Source organism: Jaculus jaculus, chromosome 5 (genome assembly GCF_020740685.1).
Source record: "Jaculus jaculus isolate mJacJac1 chromosome 5, mJacJac1.mat.Y.cur, whole genome shotgun sequence".
NCBI classification, from domain to species: Eukaryota; Metazoa; Chordata; class Mammalia; order Rodentia; family Dipodidae; genus Jaculus; species Jaculus jaculus.
This window is the reverse complement of record NC_059106.1, coordinates 162,739,670-162,765,061: the sequence shown is the minus strand read 5'-3', so window position 1 is coordinate 162,765,061 and position 25,392 is coordinate 162,739,670. Positions and strand designations below refer to the sequence as shown.

General features: G+C 47.9%; 1 protein-coding gene across 1 annotated transcript in view; it reads left to right on the top strand.

The window, feature by feature from the left end:
• The window catches only part of Erg (ETS transcription factor ERG), a 257,702-nt gene that overhangs the window by 63,571 nt on the left and 168,739 nt on the right, over positions 1-25,392 (top strand). The window contains exons 2-3 of the mRNA XM_045150261.1: positions 19,304-19,406; positions 23,740-23,827. Of these exons, the coding sequence (XP_045006196.1) occupies positions 23,789-23,827 (39 nt within the window). The 5' untranslated portion in view covers positions 19,304-19,406; positions 23,740-23,788. The remainder of the gene's footprint in view (positions 1-19,303; positions 19,407-23,739; positions 23,828-25,392) is intronic.

Below are 25,392 nucleotides of genomic sequence, written 5' to 3'. Positions count from 1 at the left end.
CAAGGCAAGCATCAAATCCTGTCGCTCCCTGTCTAGCCTCTGGGGCATGTGGCATCTGAACGCCTAGGTGCGTGGGTGGTCTTTCCCCCATGGCCTTGCTATTTGCAATACACATGGCCTTCCTCTTGGGTCGCCTTGACTCACATAGCTTCCCTTAGCTGTCCTCAAGTTCCTATAATCCCCAGCACCCTGAGGTCTCTTTTGTCATTTAGGATTCACTGTAGCCTGCCATGCATTAACCTTTCAGAAGTTTCCTTGGGGAATACAGCCCTTTTCTACACACTGTCTCACGTCATAGGCCTTCTAGAACAATCTTGGCGGAAGCCTCCATGACTCCATAACTCTTGCTCTCTGCATGCTTGTCAGGCCAGTGCCATGTGCACGGTGTCAAGTTCCGCAGCTGGCCTCTAGGCCTTCTCACACTCAGCACTGGTGGCCTCTGGCTTGTACCTGGGCACCTGAACCTGCTTTGAAAATATGTTTCTGGGTGGACCTTTACCGGCGGGGTACCCGGGAGCTTCTCTGTTTATAGGTCCTTGCCAGTTTGCATTTTTACACTCTGGAACCTTCAATGAGTAGAGTCTCATGCTCAAAGCATCGTCCTCACTGTTCCAGTGCAAAGTGCCCAGTGTCTTTTTTCATATCATCAAGCTGTCTGACAGCTTCAGCCATTTGTCAGCACTCATTTTGTCTGCAGCCTTTAAAATTTTTTTTTTGTTTATTTTTATTTATTTATTTGAAAGTGGCAGACGGAGAAGAGGCAGATAGACAGAGGGAGAATGAGAGAGAGAGAGGGAGAGAGAGAGAATGGGAACTCCAGGGCCTCCAGCCACTGCAAACGAACTCCAGACACAGGCACCCCCTTGTGCATCTGGCTAACGTGGGTCCTGGGGAATCGAGCCTCGAACCGGGGTCCTTAGGTTTGCAGGCAAGCGCTTAACCACTAAGCCATCCCTCCAGCCCTCATCTGCAGCTTTAAAAACGGTTCAGCCGCAGCGTGGTGGCGCACGCCTTTATGCCAGCACTTGGCAGGCAGAGAGAGGAGGATCTCCATGAATTCAAGGCCACCCTGAGACCACATAGTGAATTCCAGGTCAGCCTGAGCTAGAGTGAGACCCTATCTCAAAAAGCCAATAACAACAACAAAGGGCTCAGTCTCCTTTCGTGGTCAAGCTGTACATTTTTCAAATCTTATCCTGCTTTTGCTGCCTAGGACTGCCGTAAGCTGTCCCAAAGCAGCGAGCCCGTAATCATGCTACCGCGTGAGTGCTATGCTGCCTCGAAATTTCCTGCACCAAATTATTAGTCCATTACTTCGGAATTCAGCCTCTCTCACAATTTCAGGATCTAGATAAAATGCAGACCGGGCTGGAGGGATGGCTTAGCAGCTAAGGCGTTTGCCTGTGAAGCCTAAGGACCCCGGTTCGAGGCTCGATTCCCCAGGACCCACGTAAGCCAGATGCACAAGGGGGCGCACGTGTCTGGAGTTCTTTTGCAGTGGCTGGAGGCCCTGGCGTGTCCATTCTCTCTCTCTCTCTCTTCCTATTTCTCTGTCAAATAAATAAATAAAAATGCAGACCAGCTCTTTGCCAGGAATCCATGACTGGCCTCTGGTCTAATTCCCGAGAGCCCTTTCTCCCCTGCAGCACCTCGTGAGCACGGTCTTCCCCATCCATGTTTCTTTCGTCAGCTCTGGTCTTTGAAGCGCTCAGCACAGTCTCCCACTAGGCTCTCTTGCAGCATTCCAGCGCTGCGCTCTGCTTCTCCCGTTGTCCCCAAGCCCTTCTCTCAAACTAGTTCCAAAGACCCTCACACGGAACAGGTTTGGTGAAGGTCTCCACTACTCGGGGACACATGTCCCGTGTTCGTTGCGTTTCTGTCACTGTGAGTCCAGTCCCTGAGGGGAGCAGGTCTATCACAAGTCCCTAGTGGAAACCAGGAGGGAGGGGAGATTTGTTTGGGCGCATGGCATTTATGGTCCCAGTCCGTCGTGTCGGGAAGGAGTGGTAGAGTCACGGCTGCGGATGCATGAGTGCGGCAAAGCCCTGTGTACAACGTGGCGGGTGAGGAAGCAGAGAGGGAGAACGAGGGCCAGGAATATCTCGGGCCTGCCTGATGTGACTGAAGTTTTCCAGCTGGGCCCCACCTTAAAAGGGCTCCATCGTCTCCTCTAACAGTGCCACCATCTGGGGAACCAGCACTTGAACCATGAACTTACGGGGAACATTTCATATTCAAGCCATAACGGCCTTGTGCAGCTTTTTTTTTTTTTTTATTGTATAAGGTGATAACTTAGTTCATGTTTGTGAAATGATTTATAGATTTTGGTGAGGTTTATGAAAATTCTGTGCAGATCTGATTCCTATAAACCCAGGGAAGAATTGCACTGTAAACCCCATATCCTGAGCACTAGTGAGGGACATTTATATGGTGGATCATGATTCTTGTTTTATTATTATTATTTTAAAATAGTTCTTTTTTATTATTATTTTTAAACATTTTTTATTCATTTTTATTTATTTATTTGAGAGTGACAGAGAGAGAAAGAGGCAGATAGAGAGAGAGAGAGAAAAGGGGTGCACCAGGGCTTCCAGCCACTGCAAATGAACTCCAGACATGTGCGCCCCCTTGTGCATCTGGCTAATGTGGGGCCTGGGGAATTGAGCCTCTAACCAGGGTCCTTAGGCTTCACAGGCAAGCGTTTGTCCACTAAGCCATCTCTCCAGCCCCTTTTTATTATTTTATTAACAGCTTCCATGATTATAAAAAACATCCCATGGTAATGCCCCCCCCCACTTTCCCCTTTGAAACTCCACTCTCCATCATATCCCCCTCTCAATCAGTCTCTCTTTTATTTTGATGTCATCATCTTTTCCTCCTATTATAATGGTCTTGTGTAGGTAGTGTCCGGCACTGTGAGGTCATGGATATCCAGGCCATTTTGTGTTGGGGGTAGGGGGAGCACATTGTAAGGAGTCCTACCCTTCCTTTGGCTCTTACATTCTTTCTGCCACCTCTTCTGCAATGGACCCTGAGCCTTAGAAGGTATGATAGAGATATTTCAGTACTGAGAACTCCTGTCACTTCTTTCTAGCACCATGATACCATCTGAGTCATCCCAAGGTCACTGCCATGTGAAAAGAGAAGGGTTTTACTCTGGCCCAGGCTGACCTGGAATTCACTATGTAGTATCAGGCTGGCCTTGGACTCATGGTGATCCTCCTACCTTTGCCTCCTGAGTGCTGGGATTAAAGGAGTGCACCATCACACCTGTCCATGACTCTCACTTTAGATATTTTTAATTTTTATTTATTTGAGAGGGAGAGAGAGAGACAGAGAGATAATGAGAATGGGTACACCAGGGCCTCCAGCTGCTACAGACGAACTCCAGACATATGTGCCACCTTGTGTACCTGGCTTAAGTGGGTCCTGGGGAATTGAACCTGGGTCTTTTGTCTGTGTAGGCAGGCACCTTAATCACTTAGCCTGAGAGGGATTCTTAAATTTTTTATTTCCAAATGGTATTGAGGTTCAACGAGAGCATCTCTATGCATCTTATTTCTTATAAATATTTTTATTTTTATTTATTTATTTGAGAGAGATACAGAAATAGGTGTGCCAGGGCCTCCAGCTACTGCAAATGAATTCCAGATGCTTGTGCCCCCTGGCTTATGTGGGTCCTGGGGAGTTGAACCTGGGACCTTTGGCTTTGCAGGCAAGTGCCTTAACCATTAAGCCATCTTTCCAGCCCTCCATGCATCTTTTCAAGCCAGATAAAATATCAAAGGAATGGAAAAGCCAGTCTATTGCCCTAGTGAGCACCTATTTACCTCCTGACCAACCAAGGTGTTTGAGGAAAACCCTTGAGCAATTCTCCTGATGGATTTGGGCTTCTTAGAAACTCTCCACCTTGAAGAACCATGAGAAAAGTCTCCCCTTGTATCTTCCTATGTTTTTTAGGCTCTCTTTTTAACCTTCTTCTTCAGTAGCAGTGAAATAAATAATGACAGGTAATGTAGTGGAGAATTGCAGATAATTTTTCTTATTTCTTTGTGTGTGTATGTATTTGTGTGTGTGTGCGTGCACAAGTGTGTGTGTGTGTGTGTGTGCATATGGATGCCAGAGGGCAACTTTGGGTGTTGGTCCTCAGGTGCTATGGTAGCCTGAAAATATATGGCCCCATAAATTCAGGTGTTTTATTAAAATTAGACTTGTAACTTGGATCTCTCACCATCTGGCTGGAGGAGGTGTTACTGAGGGCAGATTCTCAAGTCCAGGCTTAAGGTGTCACTGGGGGTGGATCGAAATTTCAGCCAAAGTGTGTAGAGAGAAAAATGTGAGCTCTGGCGGTGGGGGTGGGGGGGTGTTTGTTGTGGTGCTGGATGTTTGATGGCTTTTCCTCTGCTTGATCTGTAAAAGCAAGCCAGCTTCTTCTGCCATTGAAGGAACCTCCCCTGGATCTGTAAGCTTGAAATAAATCCTTTCCTCCCATAACCCGTGTCTGGTTGGAAGTTCATCCCAGCATCGTGGAACTGTCTACAATGGGTGCTGTTCCCTTTCACTTGAGACAGGATCTTTCACTGGACTTGATCTCACCTGATTATTCTAGACTACTCAGCTATGAGCCCCCAGGGAACCTCCGTAGGCACCTCCCCAGCACTGGGATTACAACTTCAGGCCGGCATGCCTAGTTTTTCCTAGTGGGTTATGGGGCTTGAACTCAGAGACTCATGATTGACGGGCAAGCACTTTACCAACTACCCTATCTCCACAGCCTTTCTTCTTATGTCTTCCTGCACTTAATGCTAACTTATTCTTTCGAGGAAACTTTCCAACCTCTAACTGCCCCTCTGTACTCTTTAGTATGAAGACAGCTGACCCCCGTGAGCACCAAAATCATGCTGGAGGAAGGTATCTCCTGCAAACAATGGTGACCTGTAATTCGATCCCAGCCATTTTTGTTCTATGACTTACAGATCTTCTTGCCCTCAGGAACTTCATCTTTCTTATCTGTAATATCAGGATGTTAATATAATATTGATTATGTAGCCATTAATTATTTTACATACAGCTTTAATGCAATCAAGTATTATGAATAAATGCTTTCATTTTTCCTCCAGGCAGTATCATTAACTGGAAAATAAGAAACAGATCCCATTGCAAAGATGGAAACAGACGCATTTGGTCCCTCTAAGAGTTGACCTTGCAATTACATCAGAACAAAATTGATTGTGAAGGCCACATTGGCTTCCAAAGCAGCATGCAGGATCCTGTTTTCAAAGACGGGCTTTGTTTGGCCAACTTTCTTAGAAATACATAATGTTCCTTTAATCTGTGGCTGGCTTCTCAGTTGTCTGCTGTTATGAAATGACTAACTGTTTGTTTTTCCAGTTAAACTGAGGGGAAAAAAAAAAAAAACTCCCTGGTAAATATGTTTTCTTGCACAGAAGGCTCAGTGTGAGGTGGGAGGGAAGTCCTATTTATAGCTGCTTTTCCTTTCTTGATGTCACCTGCCATTTAAATGCAGCCTATTTTTCTTCAAAAGTCTCATTTGTACAGAGGGCCTGGGGGCAGATTATGGTCCCCAAAATGCAGGCTTTTGGGTGTCTTGTTGCAGTGTGTGTTGCTTCAATGGAAGCTGGCTGCCACCCACTTTGACTTTGAGATAAGCTCGGTGCCTTCCCTTACAGAGCGAAAGGGCTGGATAGGTGGGCAAGAGCCTGAGCCCTCCCCTAGGTCCACATGTGTCCAGACCTTCCAAACGAAGGCCAAAGCTGGCGAAAGTTCTGTACTTTTTGCCACCTTGGTAAAAAAAAAAATAGACCTGGAAGACACATGGTGGGTGTGGTCGAGATAATTTGAGTGGCGCTAAGGCTGACCTTGGACGTGAAATATAACGAAACCACAGAACCACCACAACAAAGGAATTGTACAAGCAGGACCAGGAGTGAGCAGCCCAGGCTCCGGTGTGATTTACCAGGGCTGGCCCCAGCAAAACGGCTCCTGTGTATTTCTACTGTATTCCTCTGTGACTTCGGGTGAGAGGAAACCCTCTGGGAATTCAGGCAGACACCAAGCACTGCCTTCCTGTGTGCTGAGACATGCATAGCGGAGCCAGCGGCTAGGGCTTCACTGATGTCCCCTCCCCAGCCATGTCAGAGGACTGCAGCGCACAGTGAACGCCAGGGAGCCCCGCGGCTAACTGGAGTCCCAGATACTCCCACAGGAGTGACAGAGGACCCCTGGTCTGCCTCCCTTCTGCAAGCAGATCCCCTGGCTTCATGCTCACTGCAGGCGGCTCTCGCAGGGCGTGGGAGCAGCGGGCTCTGCTGCTTCCCACCGATGTCCTTACTGTGCCCCCCTCTTAGCAGGGCATCCAGGCCCCTTTGGTTCCTTTTGGCTTCTGGAGCCCAAGGACGGGAGAGTCAGCACCTGCGTGCATCCTGGAGGACAGCAGTGCGTTTCCGCCCCGTCTCTGCAGGCAAGGACTCCATGGGCAGTTGCCTTCAAAGTAGCCATGTTGGGGCTGGAGAGCTGGCTCAGTGGTTAAGGGCACTCGTTTGCAATCCTTGACTGCCCAGGTGAGATTCCCTGGGATCCATGTAAAGGCAGATGCATGAAGCAGCACGTGTGTCTGAAGTTTGCTTGCAGCAGCAGGAGGCCCTGGCACAACCACTCTGTGTGTGTGTGTGTGTGTGTGTGTGTGTGTGTGTGTGTTTGACTGTTTCCCTCTCTCTTTGTCCAAGTAATCAACAAATATATTTTTAAACAATGGCCATGAAGCCAGGTGTGGTGGCGCATGCCTTTAATCCCAGCACTCTGGAGGCAGAAGTAGGAGGATCACCATGAGTTCGAGGCCACGCTGAGACTACATAGTGAATTCCAGGTCAGCCTGAGCTAGAGTGAGACCTTACCTCAAAACACCAAAAAGAAAAAAAAAAATGGCCATGAGGGGAATATTTATGCCACAGAAATCATTAGGTGTCTTACATCCCTGGAAGAACCGATTGTTCAATGTCTAGCAGCACCCCAACTCTGTGGAGCCCCTTCTCTTGCTTAAGTTGAACCCCTATTTGCACAGTTATGTCTTGGACTTTCTTCTGCCTGTTTGAAGACTAGCCTGCCTCTCACCCACGTCTCACACACAGGAAAGCAGTGCTTGGTGGCTGCCTGAATTCCCACCCTTCCGCTGGTTCTCTTCCTGCCTGTAAACACACAGAAAACCCCTTTTCTGTTGTCCTCTTTCCTGCCCAAAGTATTAGTATTTGTCTTGACTTTTTTGTTTATTTTTATTTTTATTTTATGTTATTTATTTGAGAGCAATAGACAGACAGAGAAAGAGGCAGATAGAGAGAGAATGGGTGCGCTAGGGCTTCCAGCCACTGCAAACGAACTCCAGATGTATGCGCCCCATTGTGCATCTGGCTTACGTGGGTCCTGGGGAATACGAGCCTTGAACTGGCGTCCTTAGGCTTCACAGGCAAGCACATAACTGCTAAGCCATCTCTCCAGCCCTGTCTTGACTTTTGTTTTGAGAGGGAATCCACACTTTCAGAACTTTTATTGCAACATATTGTTACAGCTCATTTATTTTATCATCTATTTTATTATTAATTTTTTGTGTGCCTAATTTATACATTAAATTTTATTCTAGGTGTATATCTATTTATGGACAGATACATGGTTCAGCACTGCTTGAGGCTTCTAGCTTCCACTCTGTCTGCTTTTCTTATTATTAACACGCCAAGGGCCGAGGCGATGGCTCTGTGAGAGAAGTTACCAAGGTAACATCAAGACCTGAGCTGGAATCCCAGTCCCTGGGAGGCAGAGGCAGGGAATCCCTGGCATCACTGGCTGGCTAACATAACAGACTTGGTGATTTCTAGGTTCAGTGAGAGACCCTGCCCCAAAGAATCAGATGGAAAGTAACTGAAGACTGCTAATGTTGACCACCGACATCCACACACTCGCTAACACGTATGTACGCCAGCGCACATAAAAATCTACTCACGCGCATGCACAAACATGCATAAGCAGTCAAACAAAACAAAAAATAAAACAAACAAACAAAAAGCAAAACAGGGGTGGGGGGATGGTTCAGGGGTTAAAGACACTAGCTTGCAAAGCCTGCAGGCCCATGTGCAATTCCCCAGGACTCACATAAAGCCTGATACGCAAAACAGTACATGCATCTGGAAATTGGTTGCCATGTCAAGTGGCTCTGATGCACCCAAATTTACTCTCCTTCTCTTTCTTTCTGCTCACAGACAAATAAAAATAATGCTTTTTTTAAAGGGGAGGGTGGAGTTTCCAAGGTGGGGTGTCACTGTAGCCCAGGCTGTCCTGGAATTTTTTCTGTAGTCCAGGATTGGCCTTGAACTCATGCTGATCCTCCTACCCCTTCCTCCTGAGCGCTGGGATTAAAGGCATGTGTCACCACATCCACCAAAAACTACTTTTTTTTTTTTAAAGAAGCAAAACAAACCAAGGAAATAAGGCAAACCTAGTTTGACTGTAGCCTTCCTGAGGTCAGTACTGAGTTTTGAGTGCTGCTGGAGATTTCTGAAACTCTAGTTCATTAAGTTCAAGTTGAATAAACGTGATGTTACAGTTTGCATAGGGATATGAAATGTCCCCCAAGCCTCATGCACCAGGGACTTAGGGTTAACTGATGGGCTTTTGGAAAGTTATTGGATCCTGGGGGCTCTGAGCTAGTGAATGGATTAATAAAAAAAAAAAGTATTTTTTTCTGGCTCATGGTTTCATAGGTTCGGTCCATAGTCCTGGGCTCTCCTGGTCATAAAGCCCTGGTGAAAGACATCAGCAGATAACAGCAGGAGCTGTGGGAAAGGGTCTTCCTTCCTTCATGGTGGACAGAAAGCAGAGAGAGAAAGAGAGAGAGAGAGAGAGAGGACAGGTATAGTCTCTCAGGGCATGTCTCTGTGACCCACTCCTCTTCCCGACCAGTTGGGGACCAAGCCTTCAACATGTGAGCCTGTGGGGACATTTCATATTCAAGCGACAACGTCTTTGGCTTGCCAAGTCTGGTTCCTGCCTAGCTTCCATACTTGCAGCCGTTGAAAGTCTTTTTGATGGTTCATGGATCTCTGCGGATGGGCCACTAGCTCTGATTCCATCTTACTGAACAGGACTTAGATTTCCTGAGACGTCTCCTTCTTGGGCTGTTTCTCCTTGTGCTCTTACCTGTTTTCTTTTTCCCTCTGTCTGTCAGGATGTTTCAGGCACTTGCCCCTTTCACCTGTGTAATTCCCACATAGAATCTTCTGGATGCCTCACCCCAAGCTCCTGATTAAGGAAGAAGAGGTGAGGCTGAGGGGTTTGTGTTTATCGAATTCTGCCGCTCTCTGTGGTACTCACCTGACTGACACTGGCACAGGGGCCAAGTGGGGCACTGGGGCACTTGGCATCTGTGATTGTGTTTTCGCCACTCTGTCTCTCCCCCTTGAGCACGTGAGCAGCGCCTGTCTGCAGTTGGTGCTGAGCGCTTAGTGCCTGGTGCGTGGAGGGACTTCAGTCAGTGTGTGGCCTGGACAAGTGGATGGATGGACAGCAGAATGGGTGCCATTTTTTTTGTTTGTTTACTTGTTTTGTTTCTCTGAAGTAGGGTCTCACTGTAGGCCAGGCTGACCTGGAACGAACTCTGTATTCCCAGGCTGGCCTCGAACTCGCAGCGATCCTGCTACCTCTGCCTCGCAAGTGCTGGGATTGAAGGTTGTGCGTCACCACGCCCGGCTTGGATGGAGGTTTTGAAGGGCATCTGGAGTTTGGGTCATGGAAGTTCTCTGTAATTCTAGAGATAAAGCAGGCAATATTTCTGAGCTCATTCTCTGCCTGTGTGGGTGTAAAGAATAGAGGCCCCCCCCATAGTGAGGGCCTCATGTGGTCACGAAGAGTAGAGACACCCCTCTACAACCTTCCTGTGCGGATGTAAGGAGAGACCCCCTCCCTACAGCGTTCTCTGCTGAGAACTTTCTTTCACTATCATCCCTTTCATATCCTGCTCCCCACCCCCACACTTAATACCAAGTACTGGTCCCATAACTGCATTGTAGAGGCCTTGCTGTCCCTGAGGACAGATGGGTTGCAGCTCATGTTTGTGCCTTTCTTATGGCCCACACCACACTCCGCTTCAATCGGTTGTTCAGCCTCAAGGATAACCTCGCCTTTGCCTTGTGTTAGTTGAGGGTTTGTCCCATTTCCTCTCCAGTACTATGACACTCAGGATGGGGTTAGATTGAAGCAGGCCACTTATCTTTATTTTTCCAGTTTTTAAATACTTATTTATTTGTTTGAGAGAGAGAGAGAGAGAGAGAGGCAGATTAAGAGAGAGAGAAAGAAGCCGGGCGTGTTGGCTCACACCTTTAACCCCAGCACTCGGGAGGCAAAGGTAGGAGGATTGATGTGAGTTCGAGGCCACCGTGAGACTACATAGTGAATTCCAGGTCAGTCTGGGCTAGAGTGAGACCCTAGCTCAAAAAGCCAAAAAAAAAAAAGAAAAAGAAAAGAAAGTTCTTGCTCAGTGTGCACAAAGTCCTGGGTTAGATTGCTGGTGTAATCTCAGCTACATAGTGCTTTCGAAACCAACCTAGGATACAAGTCTCGAAATATAATACCAAAAAAGAAAGAAAGAAAGAAAGAAAAGAGAGCAAGAAAAAAACGTAAATTCAAAAAGCTCTGGCCATGTGGAGAGCAAGAGGGGGTGAAGAGCCCATGTGGAAGGTAAGGGTTAGGGGGCTTCTTCCCTTGCCTTGACCCGGCTGGGCAGAGACGAGAAACTCACCAGCAGCTGGCGGGTCAGGAGAAGGGGTCAGGCAGCCCAGAGTCCTGGCCCTCTGCTTGCAAATGTATTGATATGGTGCTGGACCCTGCCTCCCGGCTCAGATGATCCTGAGGGAAATCGGCTGGTCTGGGCTAGGGGTCTGTCTCAGGAAGAGGCTAGCCATGATGCCAGCTTCTGGGGACCAAACTTGACCAACCACAATGCCAGGATTCTAGGAAAGGACCTACCTGCTAGGGAAGGGCTCAGGTATGGAAAAACAGGTCTAGGGAACTAGGTAAGAGATAAGAAGTCAGATTACCCTTTGATTTCTAGCAAATGCAGACCTTCCTGTCCTTTTTACTTTCAGGGGCCACCCCAACTACCTACCAAAGCTACCTGACTCCCTCTCACAATGACCATATCATGTCCAGGAGACATTTCACAGCTCATCTATCTCCTCATCTTTCTGCTCCCTCCTCTGCAGTGTTTACTGAGCCTTGGAGGATACAATATAGATGTCCCATTGAGGGCTGAGCACTCGACAGTCCCTTCCTGTAAGCCCTTCGACCGGTTATGAGTCTCTGCATTAACTTCTAACCACTGCAAGAAAGAAAAAAGCACTTTTCTGCTCAAGGCCAAGAGCAGCACAGTCTGTGGGTATAAACACAGATTTTTTTTTTTTTTTTTTGAGTTTTTCGAAGTAGGGTTTCACTCTAGTCCAGGCTGACCTAGGATTCACTATGGAGTCCTAGGGTGGCCTTGAACTCACGGCGCTCCTCCTACCTCTGCCTCCAGAGTGCTGGGATTAAAGGCGTGCGCCACCACGCCCAGCTCAGATTTTTTTTCTTTTTAAAAAATTTTTTTTATTTATTTATTTGAGAGCGACAGACACAGAGAGAAAGCCAGATAGAGGGAGAGAGAGAGAATGGGCGCGCCAGGGCCTCCAGCCTCTGCAAACAAACTCCAGACGCGTGCGCCCCCTTGTGCATCTGGCTAACGTGGGACCTGGGGAACCGAGCCTCGAACCGGGGTCCTTAGGCTTCACAGGCAAGCGCTTAACCGCTAAGCCATCTCTCCAGCCCAGATTTTTTTTTTTTAAGAAGGCAACTTGACATCCCATTTGCTTAGCTTAGCAAAACACCAGTACTAGGCTCCCCACTAGTGACCCCCCCAAACCACGGGCTTTTGACCCTGGGAAGTGACTCTTGAACTTGGACACCATACTTAAGCTGTCATCCATGACCACCCCATTCAGGTGGTGTAGTGAACGTGAGTGTGATGTGACAGGCCCCGAGTGGGGCTTAGCTTTGCACTTCCTCATCGTCAGTGGGTTTGTCCCCAGCCTGCCTTCTGTCCCAGTCCTGAGATGGCTGTCCCAGCCTCACCTGTCACACAGGTAGGATGACACCAGATGGCATTTCTCCATCAGCCTGGCTGGTCCTGGACATCCTCTCACTCTCTCTCCGGTGTAGATCCATGCCACCAGGCCTTTCCTCAGCCCATCAGTGGCCTCTGGAAGGTTGCCCAGTGGTGGGATCTACCTCGGAGAGGGTCAGGGTCACCTTCCCTGTGTTGTGTGGGGTGGATAACAAAATTGGGGCTCCTTCGATCAGGGAGATGGGTTCCGCTGCCTTTGCCATCTGTGGGAGGGGCATAAACATGCTGCTGATTGTTCCCTGTGTTCGCCGTGACCTTGGAGTTAGTCATGGCATATTGGGTGGGGGGCACAGCTTTGCTGACAGGCAAATAATGTCACTTCCCTGAAGTCCACGGTATGTCCCTGCTTGGGGAACATATCTATCTGAAGGGTGTCTCGTTCTCTTGTAGCTGACTTCCACACACGAAATGTTTGCCGTTGCACAATTGGGCGGGGACATTCACATCAAGAATGACTCTGTGGGGCTGGGGAGGTGGCTGAGTTGGTAAAGCACTTGCTGTCCAGTGGTGAGGGCTCATATTCAGATCCCGGCACCCACATACCCTCCCGGGGTGGTGGCGCGTGACTGTCGTCCCAGAACTCAGGTGGCAGAGGCAGATTCCTGGGCAAAATGGCTAGTCAGGCTGCCTTAGTCAGTGAGCTCTGAGTTCAGTGACAGACCTTCTTGCACATACCCACTACCCCCCAACACACATTCTTACCCATATAGACACTTACATGCATCCAAACATGCATATATACATTCACATACATGCACACACACATGCATATGCAAACAACAGTAAAAAACAAAACCCAACAAAAAGAATGGCTCTTTTGTCCAGAGCTTTTGGGAAATGAGGTCACCCAGTCTTGAATTTACCAGTGCTTGTGCCCTCCCTGATCCTCGCTGTGTTTTCTCTCGTCTTCCTATGAGCACACGCGGGCCGAGCAGGTGGCTGTGAAGAGTCAGGACACCCCTGGAGCCCCACGTTCCTGGGGCCTCTCTGACCCCACCCCGGCTGCTCTGGCAGATGACACTCCCCATGATCAGCCCCGTCGTCTGCCTTTGACCATCGCCAGCGGGGGGTTTTCTGACGACCACATCCATTCTCCCATTTTCACGGCACAGAACACGGAACGAAGCGGGCTCCTGGCCTCTTCTCCGGCGTCAGGGCTGAGGACGCCTCCCGTGACCTGGCCGGGCTCGGCTCAGCTAAGCTGAGCAGCTTGCATTGAGCCCTGATCACCGAAGGCTGTGTTCTTTTCATTTTTTTTGGAATTCTCGGGTCCGGCTTGCACAACTCCCTGACTCTTTCGCTCTGCCTCCTCTGGCTGTGACCTCACGCGGCTGGTAGCGTGCCTTTCTCTGGCAAAAGCTCCTTTTCCCCAGATTTCCTGACATCTTCTTGGATCCCGCGTGGCTCCTCAGCTCTGTTATGGATAATTTACCTTGTCAGATAAATGCCCTTAGGATAAATGAAATATTAATAATGCCATAATGCTAATTTGAAAATACCCCCAAATATTTAATAGAATCCTCTCTGGGTTTTACTTTGGTCTCAAAATCAGGTCCAACATTGTCTAAGCCATAAATCAAGTCATTCCATCAGCCCAGTCGAGGTTTTGGCAGGAAAACGTGTTACAGGATAGCGTAGTATAAGAAACCTTAGCCCCCGCTTTCAAAGTTCTTAGTCCCTCTGCAACAATTGGAAACCAAATACTATTTTAACCAGTTGTCCATGGAAAATAGTTATGTAGGCAGTAATCAGTCCTGGCTTTGGGGCTTGGAGAAGAAGAGATTTGGAGCACCATCATGACGGAAGGGTTTTCAGCCTCAGGGAGCACGATCTGATTCCCATCATCCTCTCGCCTGTGAAGACCAAGACACTGGGCAGGATGGGCCGACACTCTGCTGTGTAGCTGACGTTAAAACTAACGCGTGACCGTGAAGGGACACTCTTAAAAATGTTCAGGATCACAGTAGGCTTATTCTTTAGGTTTTTTTTTTCCCCCAATAATAAAGGCGAATATTCTTGGATTTGAAAATTTGAAAAATATACAAAATGTTAAACAAGAAAATCAGAGCTAAGTTCTTTTAGATGCCCCGCCTAAGGATAGCATGTGGATCTGTCTGGCCTGTTTCCCTCAGCATAATTCCCTCCAGCTCACCCATGTAGCTGCAAATAACATAATCACCTACTTAAAATACATACATACATATATATATATATTACTTGCAAGCAGGGGGAGAGATAGAAGAGAGACAGACTGACGGACAGAATGGGCACGTCAGGTCCTCCAGCAGCTGCAAAAGAACTCCAGATGCATGTGCCACTCTGTGCATCTGGCTTTACGTGGGTACTGGGGAATTGAACGTGGCTCATTAGATTAGGCCTTGCAGTCAAGCACCTTCACCACTGAGCCACCTCTCCAGCTTAATCTCCTTCTTTTTAAAGACTGAATGGGAGTCTTCTATCTGCATGTTTCCTTTATCCAGTCACCCGCTGGTGGACACCGGGTTGTTCCCATGTCTTGTCTCTTGTGACGGCGCTGTAACAAATATGGGGTGGGGGGGGCACGTGTGTTGCTCTGACATACTGATTTCTGCTGGGTCATGTAATAGTACCATTTTAGAGATGTATTTATTTGCTTACTTACTTATCAGGAAGTAGGTTGACGATTGTCTTCAATGTGCCGGATGAGCATTCTATCACGTCGATTCCTCCCGGGTGTCTGTTTGTTTACTGCATGTGCATGTGTATGTGATAGATGTGTGTCTGGCGTGTGTGTGTGTGTGTGTGTGTGTGTGTGTGTGTATGTGTGTAAAGGCTGAAGATAAACATCAGAGGCCTTCCTCACTGACTCTGCACCTTATTCTCTGGGGGAATTTCCCTTGCTTGACCTATAACTTACCAACTTGGCTACACTAGCTAGCCGGTGATCCCCTGAGACTCCCTGTCTCCGATTCCATGTACCACCATGCCCAGTATTATACGTGGGTGCTTGGAATTTAAACTCAGGACCTCAGGCCTGCTCGGTGAGCACTTTGTCCAATGAGCCACCTTCCCGAATCCCAGCCTCTTTGATTTTGCTGTGTCGAGGAAACTTCCTACTGCGCAGATGTTGGTTGAGGAACTTGAACTGTGGGATAGACAGGAGGAATATATAACGGAGTCGTTGTGCAGCAGGATGACACCAACTTGGCGCATGTGCTGTGCTCATGAAAATCAAGGATAGTGCACGTCAAGGGTTCTCACCATAGAAGCCGAAGCTTGCGTTGTGAGAGTGTGCTTAGTACTGGGTGGCGCCACTCCAGTGTCTAAATGTGTCCAAACCTTACGTCAAACATGACGCATATACACAATTAACTTTTTTTGTTTATTTTTATATATTTATTTGAGAGCAACAGACAGAGGAAGAGGCAGACAGAGAGAGAGAGAAAAAATGGGCGCGCCAGGGCCTCCAGCCACTGCAAAGGAACTCCAGACACGTGCGCCCCCTTGTGCATCTGGTTAACGTGGGTCCTGGGGAATCGAGCCTTGAACCAGGGTCCTTAGGCTTCACAGGCAAGCGCTTAACTGCTACGCCATCTCTCCAGCGCACATATATGCAAGTTGAAAAAAAGAAATAAACATTTTATTTTATTGAGGTAGGGTCTTACTCTCTAGCCCAGGCTGACCTGGAATTCACTATGCAGTCTCAGGGTGGCCTCGAACTCATGATGATCCACATATCTCTGCCTCCTGAGTGCTAGGATTAAAGGCATGGGCCACCACATCTGGCTTGGAAATATATACATTTTAAAACACCTTTAAAGAATCTATTTTGCTTTTTTTTTTTTTGTTTTTTTGAAGTAAGGTCTCCCTTGAGCCCAGGCTGACCTGGGACTCCTTTTGTAGCCCTAAACTGGCCTCAAACTCATAGAGATCCTCCTGTCTCTGTCTCCAGAGTGCTAGGATTAAAGACGTGCACCTCCACACCTGGCTTTAAAATACCTTTACAAAGGAGTCAAGAAGATGGGCTGCAGAGATGGCTTAGCAGTTAAGGTGCTTGCCTGTGAAGCCTAAGAACCCATGTTCGATGCTCCAGGTCCCACATAAGCCAGATGCATAATGTGATGCAAGCGCACAAGGTGGCACAGGTTTCTGGAGTTCAATTACAGTTGATGGAGGCCCTAGCGTGCCAGTTCTCTCTGTGTGTCTATCTCTACCTCTCACTCTCTCGCATAAAAATAGGCCAGTCTAGCTGGGCATGGTGGCGCACCCCTTTAATCCCAGCACTCGGGAGGCAGAGGAAGGAGGATCGCCGTGAGTTCAACGCCACTCTGAGAATATGTAGTGAAATTCAGGTCAGCCTGGGCTAGAGTGAAACCCTACCTTTAAAAAAAAAAAAAAAAAGAGGCAAGAACCTATTCTAATTGGCTTTGAGAGCCCTAGGAAGGGTCGGTTATCTTTTGATCTACTTCCTTCCAGCGATATTACCTCCTTTCCTTTCCATCTTTTTCTCTCTCTCTTTTTTAACTTTTAAATAGTAAATGTTCTAGATTTTTAAATTTACTTGAGAGAGAGAGAAAGAGAAAGATGGAGAATGGGTATGCCAAGGCTTCCAGCTGCCGCGAACAACCTCCAGACACATGTGTCCCCTTGTGCATCTGGCTTACATGGGCTTACGTGGGTCCTGGGGAATTGAATCTGGATCCTTTGGCTTTGCAAGCCAGTGCCTTAATTGCTAAGCCATCTCTCCAGCCCTCCGTCTTTCTCTTATTCCTGCTTCTTTTTCCTTTCTTTGCCAGACAGGGATCATGTTGCATATGTGGTTTGTGTCCTGCTCACTTTCCTTCACCTGTGTCACATGCTGTGTTCTCCGCGTCACCATGTGCGTGGCTGTGACCTTTTGGCAATCTGGAATAAATGTGCCTGTGCACCCACGAGGTGGGATGGCATTGGGTGGAGCTGGCGGCAGCTTCCCGAGGAGGGTGGGAGGAAAGCATTTATAAATAATCATGTCTGCTACAAATATTGACTTTGATGCAATACCTGAGCCTTTCTCTAATTTGAAAACGCTTTCAAAAAGAGACAGATGCCATTTGCAATTTCCCATGTTTGTGATGATTTTACCAAATATAAATTCCCGGGAGCTGGAGGTTTGACTTGGAAAGCTGCTGAAGTACGGAGGTTCCTGTATCTCCAAAAAAAAGAAAGGAAGAAGTTGAATTTTGGGTTTGTTCAGTCATGGTCTAAGGAGATTTCTTGTCTTTCTTTATAGCTTGGAAATGTTCTAATCATAAAAAAAATTTTAAAAATAGATTTACAGATTTAAAAGCTTACTTCTCTTCTGGGGCTGAAACAGTTTTTTTGGCATGTGGATGTATGTGTGTTGTGCATGCAAGTGTTGTATGCATGTCCGTATGTGTAGGCACATGTATGTGCAGATGCTGGTGCATGTGCGTGTGTGTGCATATGTACGCACATGCATACACACACACACACACACACACACACACAGGTATACATGTACATGTGGAGGCCAGAGATTGACATTGGAGCATCTTCCTCAGTTGCTTTCCATCTTGTTTTGAGACAGAGCCTCTCATTGGCTTATAGCTCACTGGTGAGACTGGACTGGGTTCCCAGTGAGCTGCAGGGATCTTTAGTGGGGTGCTGGGAGTTCAGGAATGGTTCTTGAACTCCAAACCCCAAGTTTGTGTCTGCTTTTAAACCGAAGAATTGGATAAAACAAGACTTAGAAGGTGAATCCATGAAATGCCACATTTCTACTCAAGAATATACAAGGGAGAGAGATGGCCCACGAACCGGAGAAGGAAGATGGGTACACCCACGTGGTCCATGAGCCCATGAAGAAGAACAGAAATGAGCCGTGGGACACAGAAAGGGAATTAGAGAGGAAAGAGAAGAAAATGCAAGAGCTCCTGCCATGTGGGAGGCAGGAGGGGGCAGAGAGCCCGGGGGAGGGTAGAGGAGGCTTACCTGAGTGAGAACCTAGAAGGTCAGGAGAGATGATCAGCCAGCCAAAGACACCTGCCCACCCGGTCAGCTGCTGCTTATAGCATTGTTAGGGTGGGCCTTACCTTTAGGCGCAGGTGAACCAGAGTGAGGGCTGATTGGCTTTGCTGGCTCACAAAGAGGCCAGCAAGAAACCAGGTTTTGGGGGCTGGGCTTGACCAACCACAATGCCAGGATCAGATTTCAATTCTAGGAAGGGGTCTCCTTCCCAGGAGGGCCTCAGGTTGTTTATGGCAAAACAGAGTTTGGGTAACTCCTTTAGTCAAGAGAGAAGACGGCCTTCTGGGATCTCTAGTACAGTGGAGATTGCAAAGGCAAACTTGAGGACATTTCTGCTTTTTACTTTTGGGGCCCAGTCACCTAAACTACCTCACAAAGGAACCTAACTCCCCCTCAAATCTGGCTGTCGCTGCCTCCCCAGTGTTGGGATTACAGGGCGCACACCACCATGTGCAGCATTTTACATGGGTTCTGGGGATCTGACCTCGGGTCCTCATGCTTGTGTGGAAAACACTTTACCCACACTGAGCCATCTCTCCCCAGCCCCAAATTGTTTGTTTTAAATTTTATTTATTTAAAAATCAACAAATAAGATCATTGTCATGCAGATAAATAATGTGCTTTAAATATATCTCTCTCCTAGCTCTTATTCTCCCCACTTCTCACTAGAACACCTTTGAATGAGAGCCTGCAGGAGGTTTTCTAAATCCTGCTTCTCTGTTTTGAACAGAGGATGTGCAGGAAGAATGATTTGGGGAAGCCATTATTATGAGCGCTGGGGGCTGTGAGAATGGAATGTTTTCCACATATCTCTTTTGCAAGAGCATGCGTGCCTTGGCCCCAGCTCACCCTGGGCTTCTGTTTAATTCCCAAGTCTTGCTTTTTAACATGCATTTCCCTCACAGGAGTGGAATGTCCTTTCATTTTTTTTTTTAATAATAGGGATCTCAAGTATTTCAGCCTTTTAGTATATTTTTAAGAAATGCTTTAAGAAATAGATTTTGTCACTAAATTTACACTTAATCTTTCCTATTCATATTTGGGCAAAATAACACTTAATATACTGAAATTACTTCCCAGGTAATCCCAAGATTGCTGGTGACCGAAGAAAAGCTGTGCTGATCAGAAACAAAGACAGATGACTCACAGAGAAACAAGATGGCGGGACAAAGGACAGCTAAAGGTAAACACTGAAAAAAATTGGCACAAATAGAGCTCGAGAGATGGCTTAGCGCTTAAGGCACTTGCCTACAAAGCCAAAGGACCTCAGTTTGATTCCACAGGACACATGTAAGCCAGACACACAAGGAGGCGCATGTGTCTGGAGTTCGTATGCAGTGGCTGGAAGCCCTGGCGTGCCCATTCTCTCTCTCTGCCTCTATCCCTCTCTTACTCTCTCAAATAAATAGATAAATAAGTAAAAAAATAAATAAATAAAAATGGCACAAATAAACTTATCCCTCTGCTAAGGAGTGAATATGGCTTATGGCTTTGCATTCAGTTTGAGCCGCAGTGTGTTTTGTTAATGGTATTTATGGAGTGGATAGAAACATTTTGAGTGTGGGGCCTCTGAGAAGTGAGAGATTCCGTTGACACATTAGCGTGGAGCTCCTTGAATGAATCCTGGTGGCTCCATAAGGAAGGGGAGGGAGCTCACACTAGGATACAAATGTGCTCCTACCGTGATGTGAAGAACCTCATGGATGGGGACATTTCTTACTAGGGCTTTATCATGCTGTTTGGATTTCCACCCTCCCAAACTGTGATCCAGAATAGGCCTCTTTGCTTTTTAAAGGAGACTGCATTGGGCATTTTGCTATAGCACTTAAAAGCTGACTGACTAATAAAACACCCTCCCAGTTAAGATTTTTTTGTTTTTGGAAACAAGGTCTCATGTAGCCCAGGTTGGCCTTGAACTTGCTCTTGTAGTTGAAGATAACCTTGGACTTCAGATCTTTCTGTCTGCACCTTCTGAGTAGTGGGATTCCATGAGTACGCTACCAGACTAGGTTTATGAAGTGCTAGAGGCTGAACCTAGGGCTTTGTGTATGCTAGGAAAGCACTCTACCACTGAGCTTACACACCTAGCCGCTCCTGGCTAAGAGTTTTTGAAGAAAGAGTGCACATGTAGATGTTTGCTGCCTTTAATATTTGGTATTTGTGGAATCAATCCTCCCGAGACATTCCCTAGGGTCCTTTGGTACACTTTGAAGAGTTGTGTTGACTCCATGTGACACCCTTCACTGCTTCTGTCAAATCCCACCCTCTTGTCTTCAGGATACTTCCTGCTGCCCACACTGGAGACTGCGACATTATTGCTGTCAGTCCTGTGGCCTCTCACAGCTTCTTTTCTCCACGGCCTCCTCCTCTCTCTGCCCTTTCCAGAAGCTGAGGCCAAGGGCAGTGTCCACGGACTTGCACTTTTGAAGAAAGCTCCGTGTCACTGCTAACTTTGATTGACAAACGTTTCAAAGTCTTCTTATATTTTACAAGGTGCAATGGGAGTCTCATTTTTGGAGGTAACACAGGGAATGAGTCTCTGTGTTCACTAGTCATACCCTCAAAACAAACACGCCCAGAAACAAACACAGGGACGACATCAGCAGCGTATCTATGAGCGTGACCCTGTGCTCCTTGGACTGAGGATCCCTTAGAAAAGCATTGTCATAGCGGGGCCCACAGAACATTCTTTTTTTAAAAAAAATTATTTATTTATTTACTTGAGAGCGACAGACACAGAGAGAAAGACAGATAGAGGGAGAGAGAGAGAGAATGGGCACGCCAGGGCTTCCAGCCTCTGCAAACGAACTCCAGACGCGTGCGCCCCCTTATGCATCTGGCTAACGTGGGACCTGGGGAACCGAGCCTCGAACCGGGGTCCTTAGGCTTCACAGGCAAGCACTTAACCACTTAGCCATCTCTCCAGCCCGACATTCTTGAACATTCTTGAGGGCTGTAGATTTGGAGAGTTTCAGCCAAAGTTAAACCAGGAACGATTAGCAGATAGGATGGTAGCACGTGACGCCCGGGCAATGCCCCGAGTGGGGTGGGTGTCCAGGAAGAAACAGTGCAATGGCAGGGGTTGTGGGATATGTGGGCGTGTCCCTATCAGAGGCCTCCATCGCATATGCCTTTGGGGGCCTTCAAGAGCCAAACTGCAGCCCCCGTTCTCTGGTGCAGTACAGGTGCAGACCTAGAACTAGGGCAGGCAGGTGAGCTCTCAGTCACAGGTGCTAACTCTATACAGGTGCAGGCCTGAGAGGGAGTGCTTTCTTAACTGTGGGTCCCTGGTAGCCCCCAGCTCTCTGCCTCACTTGGGAGGTTCAGGCCCATGTGGTTCCCATGGCGGGGATTTGCTGGTTGAAGACAAACTGGCCGCCTGTCTGCTGTTCACTCACCCAGAACCACGGCACCCAAGGGCCAGCTCGGTCAGTGAGTGACTTCCTTGTGTTCTGTTTGCAGAGCACCATCTTGCCTAAACTGTTTTCATCTAGTGAATGGTTAGCTCAACATGAGCAATTCAGCTTCTGCGTTCAGGAGGTTCTGTTGTCCATTGGCTGAGGGCCTTAGTGTAAGTAGAGATTATTCACTGGGAATTATTCTTCCCCATGTCACTACATTACACTATCAAAATCATCCCCGTGAGGGCTGGAGAGATGGCTTAGCGGTTAAGATGTTTGCCTACAAAGCCTAAAGGCCCAGGTTCAATTCCCCAGTACCCACATAAACCAGATGCACAATGGCTCATGCATCTGGAGCTCATTTGCCGTGGCAGGAGGCCCTGACCTGCCCATTTTCTCTCTCTCTCTCTATCTACCTGCCTGGCTCTCAAATAAATAAAGTATTTTTTAAATATCACCCATGAGGAGTACTACATTTCCTTACTTTTTTTTTTTGCATGTGGTGGTGTTTGTGATTACATTATGGGTGCACATGCATATGTACATGCGTGTGCATGGATGTAGAAGGCAGATGCCCATGTCAGGTGTCTCCCTGTTGCTCTGAGCCTTATTTTTGAGACAGGGTCTCTGGGTAAACCCAGCACTCATTGATTTGTCTAGCTTGCCAGCAAGTGCCAGGGATCCTCCGATCTCAGGTCTGGGATTACAGGGACGTGCTGCCATGCTTGGTTTTTACATGGAGGCTTTTACACAGGATTTGAACTCAGGTCCTAATGCTGGTGTGGCAAGCACTCTACCCACTGAGCCATCTACCCTGCCCCCCTTTGTTGGGGCATGCGTGTGTGGTGATGTATGTGCATGTGCGTATATATGTGTGTTCACGTGTGTGAGTGTGGACACGCACGTTCCACGGCATGCGTGTGGAGATCAGAGGACAACTTGGGAGGATAGTGCCCATCTTCACCCTGGTTTTGAGGCGGGGCCTCTCATTGTTCCCTGCGCTTGCCAGGCTGTCTGTCCTGTGAGCTCTCAGGGGATGATCCTGTCTCCACCTCCCTCCCCCCCACAAATACGCTAGCATTGTAGACACGTGTGCTGCAGCATCTGGCTTCAGAGGTCGTGAGCTCAGGCATTCATGTTTGCATGGCAAGCACTTTATCCACTGAGCCATCTTCCCAGCCCTTGTTTTTGCTTTCTCAGTGGTGCTGGTTTCCTCTCAATAAGTGCCGTGTGTCTAGCATTGTGAGGGGTTTTGTAGGCATACCTCATGTTTCCCCTCCAAAGAAACTGTAACGGTAGAGAGAGAGAAGGTCATCAATTTGGTGCCATCAAGTTAGAAGAGATACCAGCCACGTGTCTGTACTTCCTTCCACTTTGCTTGAGACACGGCCTTCCTTGTCTTGTTTTGTTTTTGTTCCCGCCCTGCTTCATATGTGACTGTCTAGCTGGCCCAAGAGCTTTAAGTTCTCCTGCCTCTGCTTGTCTTTTGCCATAGACACATTGGGATTACAGACCCATGCACCACTTTGTGTCCAGCTTTACATGGGTGCTAGGGAATTAAACTTGGGCACTCACGCTTACAGGTGTGTGACTTGAACTGCTGAGCCATTGCCCCGGCTCCTAAAAGTGTATTTATTTCAATGGCATCGCTGTGTGTAGTTACAGGGTATGTTGTGTCCGTGCAGTGCGTGTGTGGAAGTGTCCTGAGCGGCCCAGGCTGCTGGCATGCTCATCGCCTCCGACCGTAGAATCTCTTCGCATTGGGAACATGCAAAACTCTCTCTTCTAGTTATTCTGAAATGTCCAACGAATTTGTTTGCCGACCATAGTGAACCCTGGGCTGCAGAACACTAGATGTTACTGCTCTTGTCCAGGTATGTGAGTCCTTTCAGGGGCGCCCTTCTGGACTTGTCAGACTGGGCTCTGTTGGGACCAAAGGTGAGCAGTTCTCCTGGTGGAACACAAGCACACCCTCTTTTCTGCAGGGTTGCTCCTGGGATGACATGCTGAATGCAGAGCTGCGGATCTGTAACCGTCACTGCATCCCGTTCAGGCCTATGGGGTTCAAAGCCCGGAAGCATGGCTGCTGACTCCCACTCACTTTCTGTCTTTTAGCCGCCCCAGGCTCTGCACTGCTGGTGACTGAGCTGGCCTGCTGAAGGACATGATTCAGACTGTCCCGGACCCAGCAGCTCATATCAAGGTAAGCTTCCCAGTGGCCTTGTCTTCCTGGATCCTTCCCATCCGCTAACCAGGGCGACAGGCCACTCGGACCAGGGCCAACTCTAGCCCACCGCCGGCTTGTCTGTAGCCTGGGAGGTAAGAACATGACTTTCACAGTTTGAAATGCTTTAAAAAAGTCAAAGGAGGGCTAGAGGGATGGATTAATGGTTAAGGCACCTGCCTGCAAGGCCAAAGGACCCAGGTTCGATTCCCCAGGTCCCACATTAGCCAGATGCACAAGGGGGCACACGTGTCTGGAATTCGTTTGCAGCAGCTGGAGGCCCTGGTGTGCCCATTCTCTCACTCTCTCTCCCTTTTTCTCAGTCAAATAAATAAATAAATAAAAATAAAATATTTTTTAAAAGTCAAAGGAAGGATATTTTGTGTTTGAATTCTGCCTTTTTTTTTTTTTAACCCTCTGTGGGGTTGTAAGGGCAGGTGTTTTGATCTCAGTGTTCAAACCTTACTTCATCCCAGCTCACTGAACCTGCAGTAGGTCACTGCACACGTGCCAACATGCACTCCCTGTGGCTCTGGAGGGGAAAGTGGAGGCTTGACCCACGCAAAGAACCAGATCAGACCAGATCATGAAGGCCAGTTCAGGTTTACGGGCACAGCTCTGGAGTGAGGTTCACCAGTCTCCAGACACCAGGCCCTGGAATTCGATCACGGGACCTCAGCTGGAGGCCTTTTAGGGCCCGGGCGGGGGCAGATGGCGGGTTAGCTGGGAGCCTGTCTGTTTCCCTGCATGGCCACACCTGGCGCCCAGGAGCAAGCTGAGGAGTGTAGCGGTTTTAAGGAAGGGAGATTGCAGAGGCGGGGGAGTCTTGAGACTGCTGGTCACCGTGATGCTCGGGAATGTGGGCAATGGGGCTGTCGGTGGGGGGGGGCATGGCCGCCACGTTGGGCCTTTGTTCTGAGCATGGTCCTGTCTAACAGAAAGGAGCAAGATTGGGAATTGGACCCTTTCCTTTCATTATACACATTAATTCCAGCTATAGTTGCAGGGTGGACATAAAGCAATGGTTTAAACATATCTGATACAAATAAAGCTATAGAAAAACAATATGGTGGCTGGAGCTCCACATTCCCACTGGTCTATCCGCACATGTTCTAGTTGCCTGCTAACCATGTTTTCTACCCTTGGGCATCCACTGTACTGTGTATCACGTATCGGTATGAAAATAACTCACCATGTGGCTGCTTCTTCAGTTCCTCATCTAGATGCCCTTTTATTAAGAGGCCTTTATATAGCCTTGTCTAAAAGATGTATCAAAAACGAGACATAGCTTGTCATTGAGAGGAAAGCTTGTCATCTTGAAAAATCTACCTTTTGGCTAAAACATAAAATGCTCTCTAGGGGCTGGAGGGATGGCTCAGCTGTTAAGGCATTTGCCTACAAAGCCAAAGGATCTTAGTTCGACTCTTCAGGACCCACGTAAGCCAGACGCACAAGGGGGCGCGTGCATCTGGAGTTCGTTTGCAGTGGCTGGAGGCCTTGGCACACCCATTCTCTCTCTTTCTCTCTCTCAAATAAACAAATTA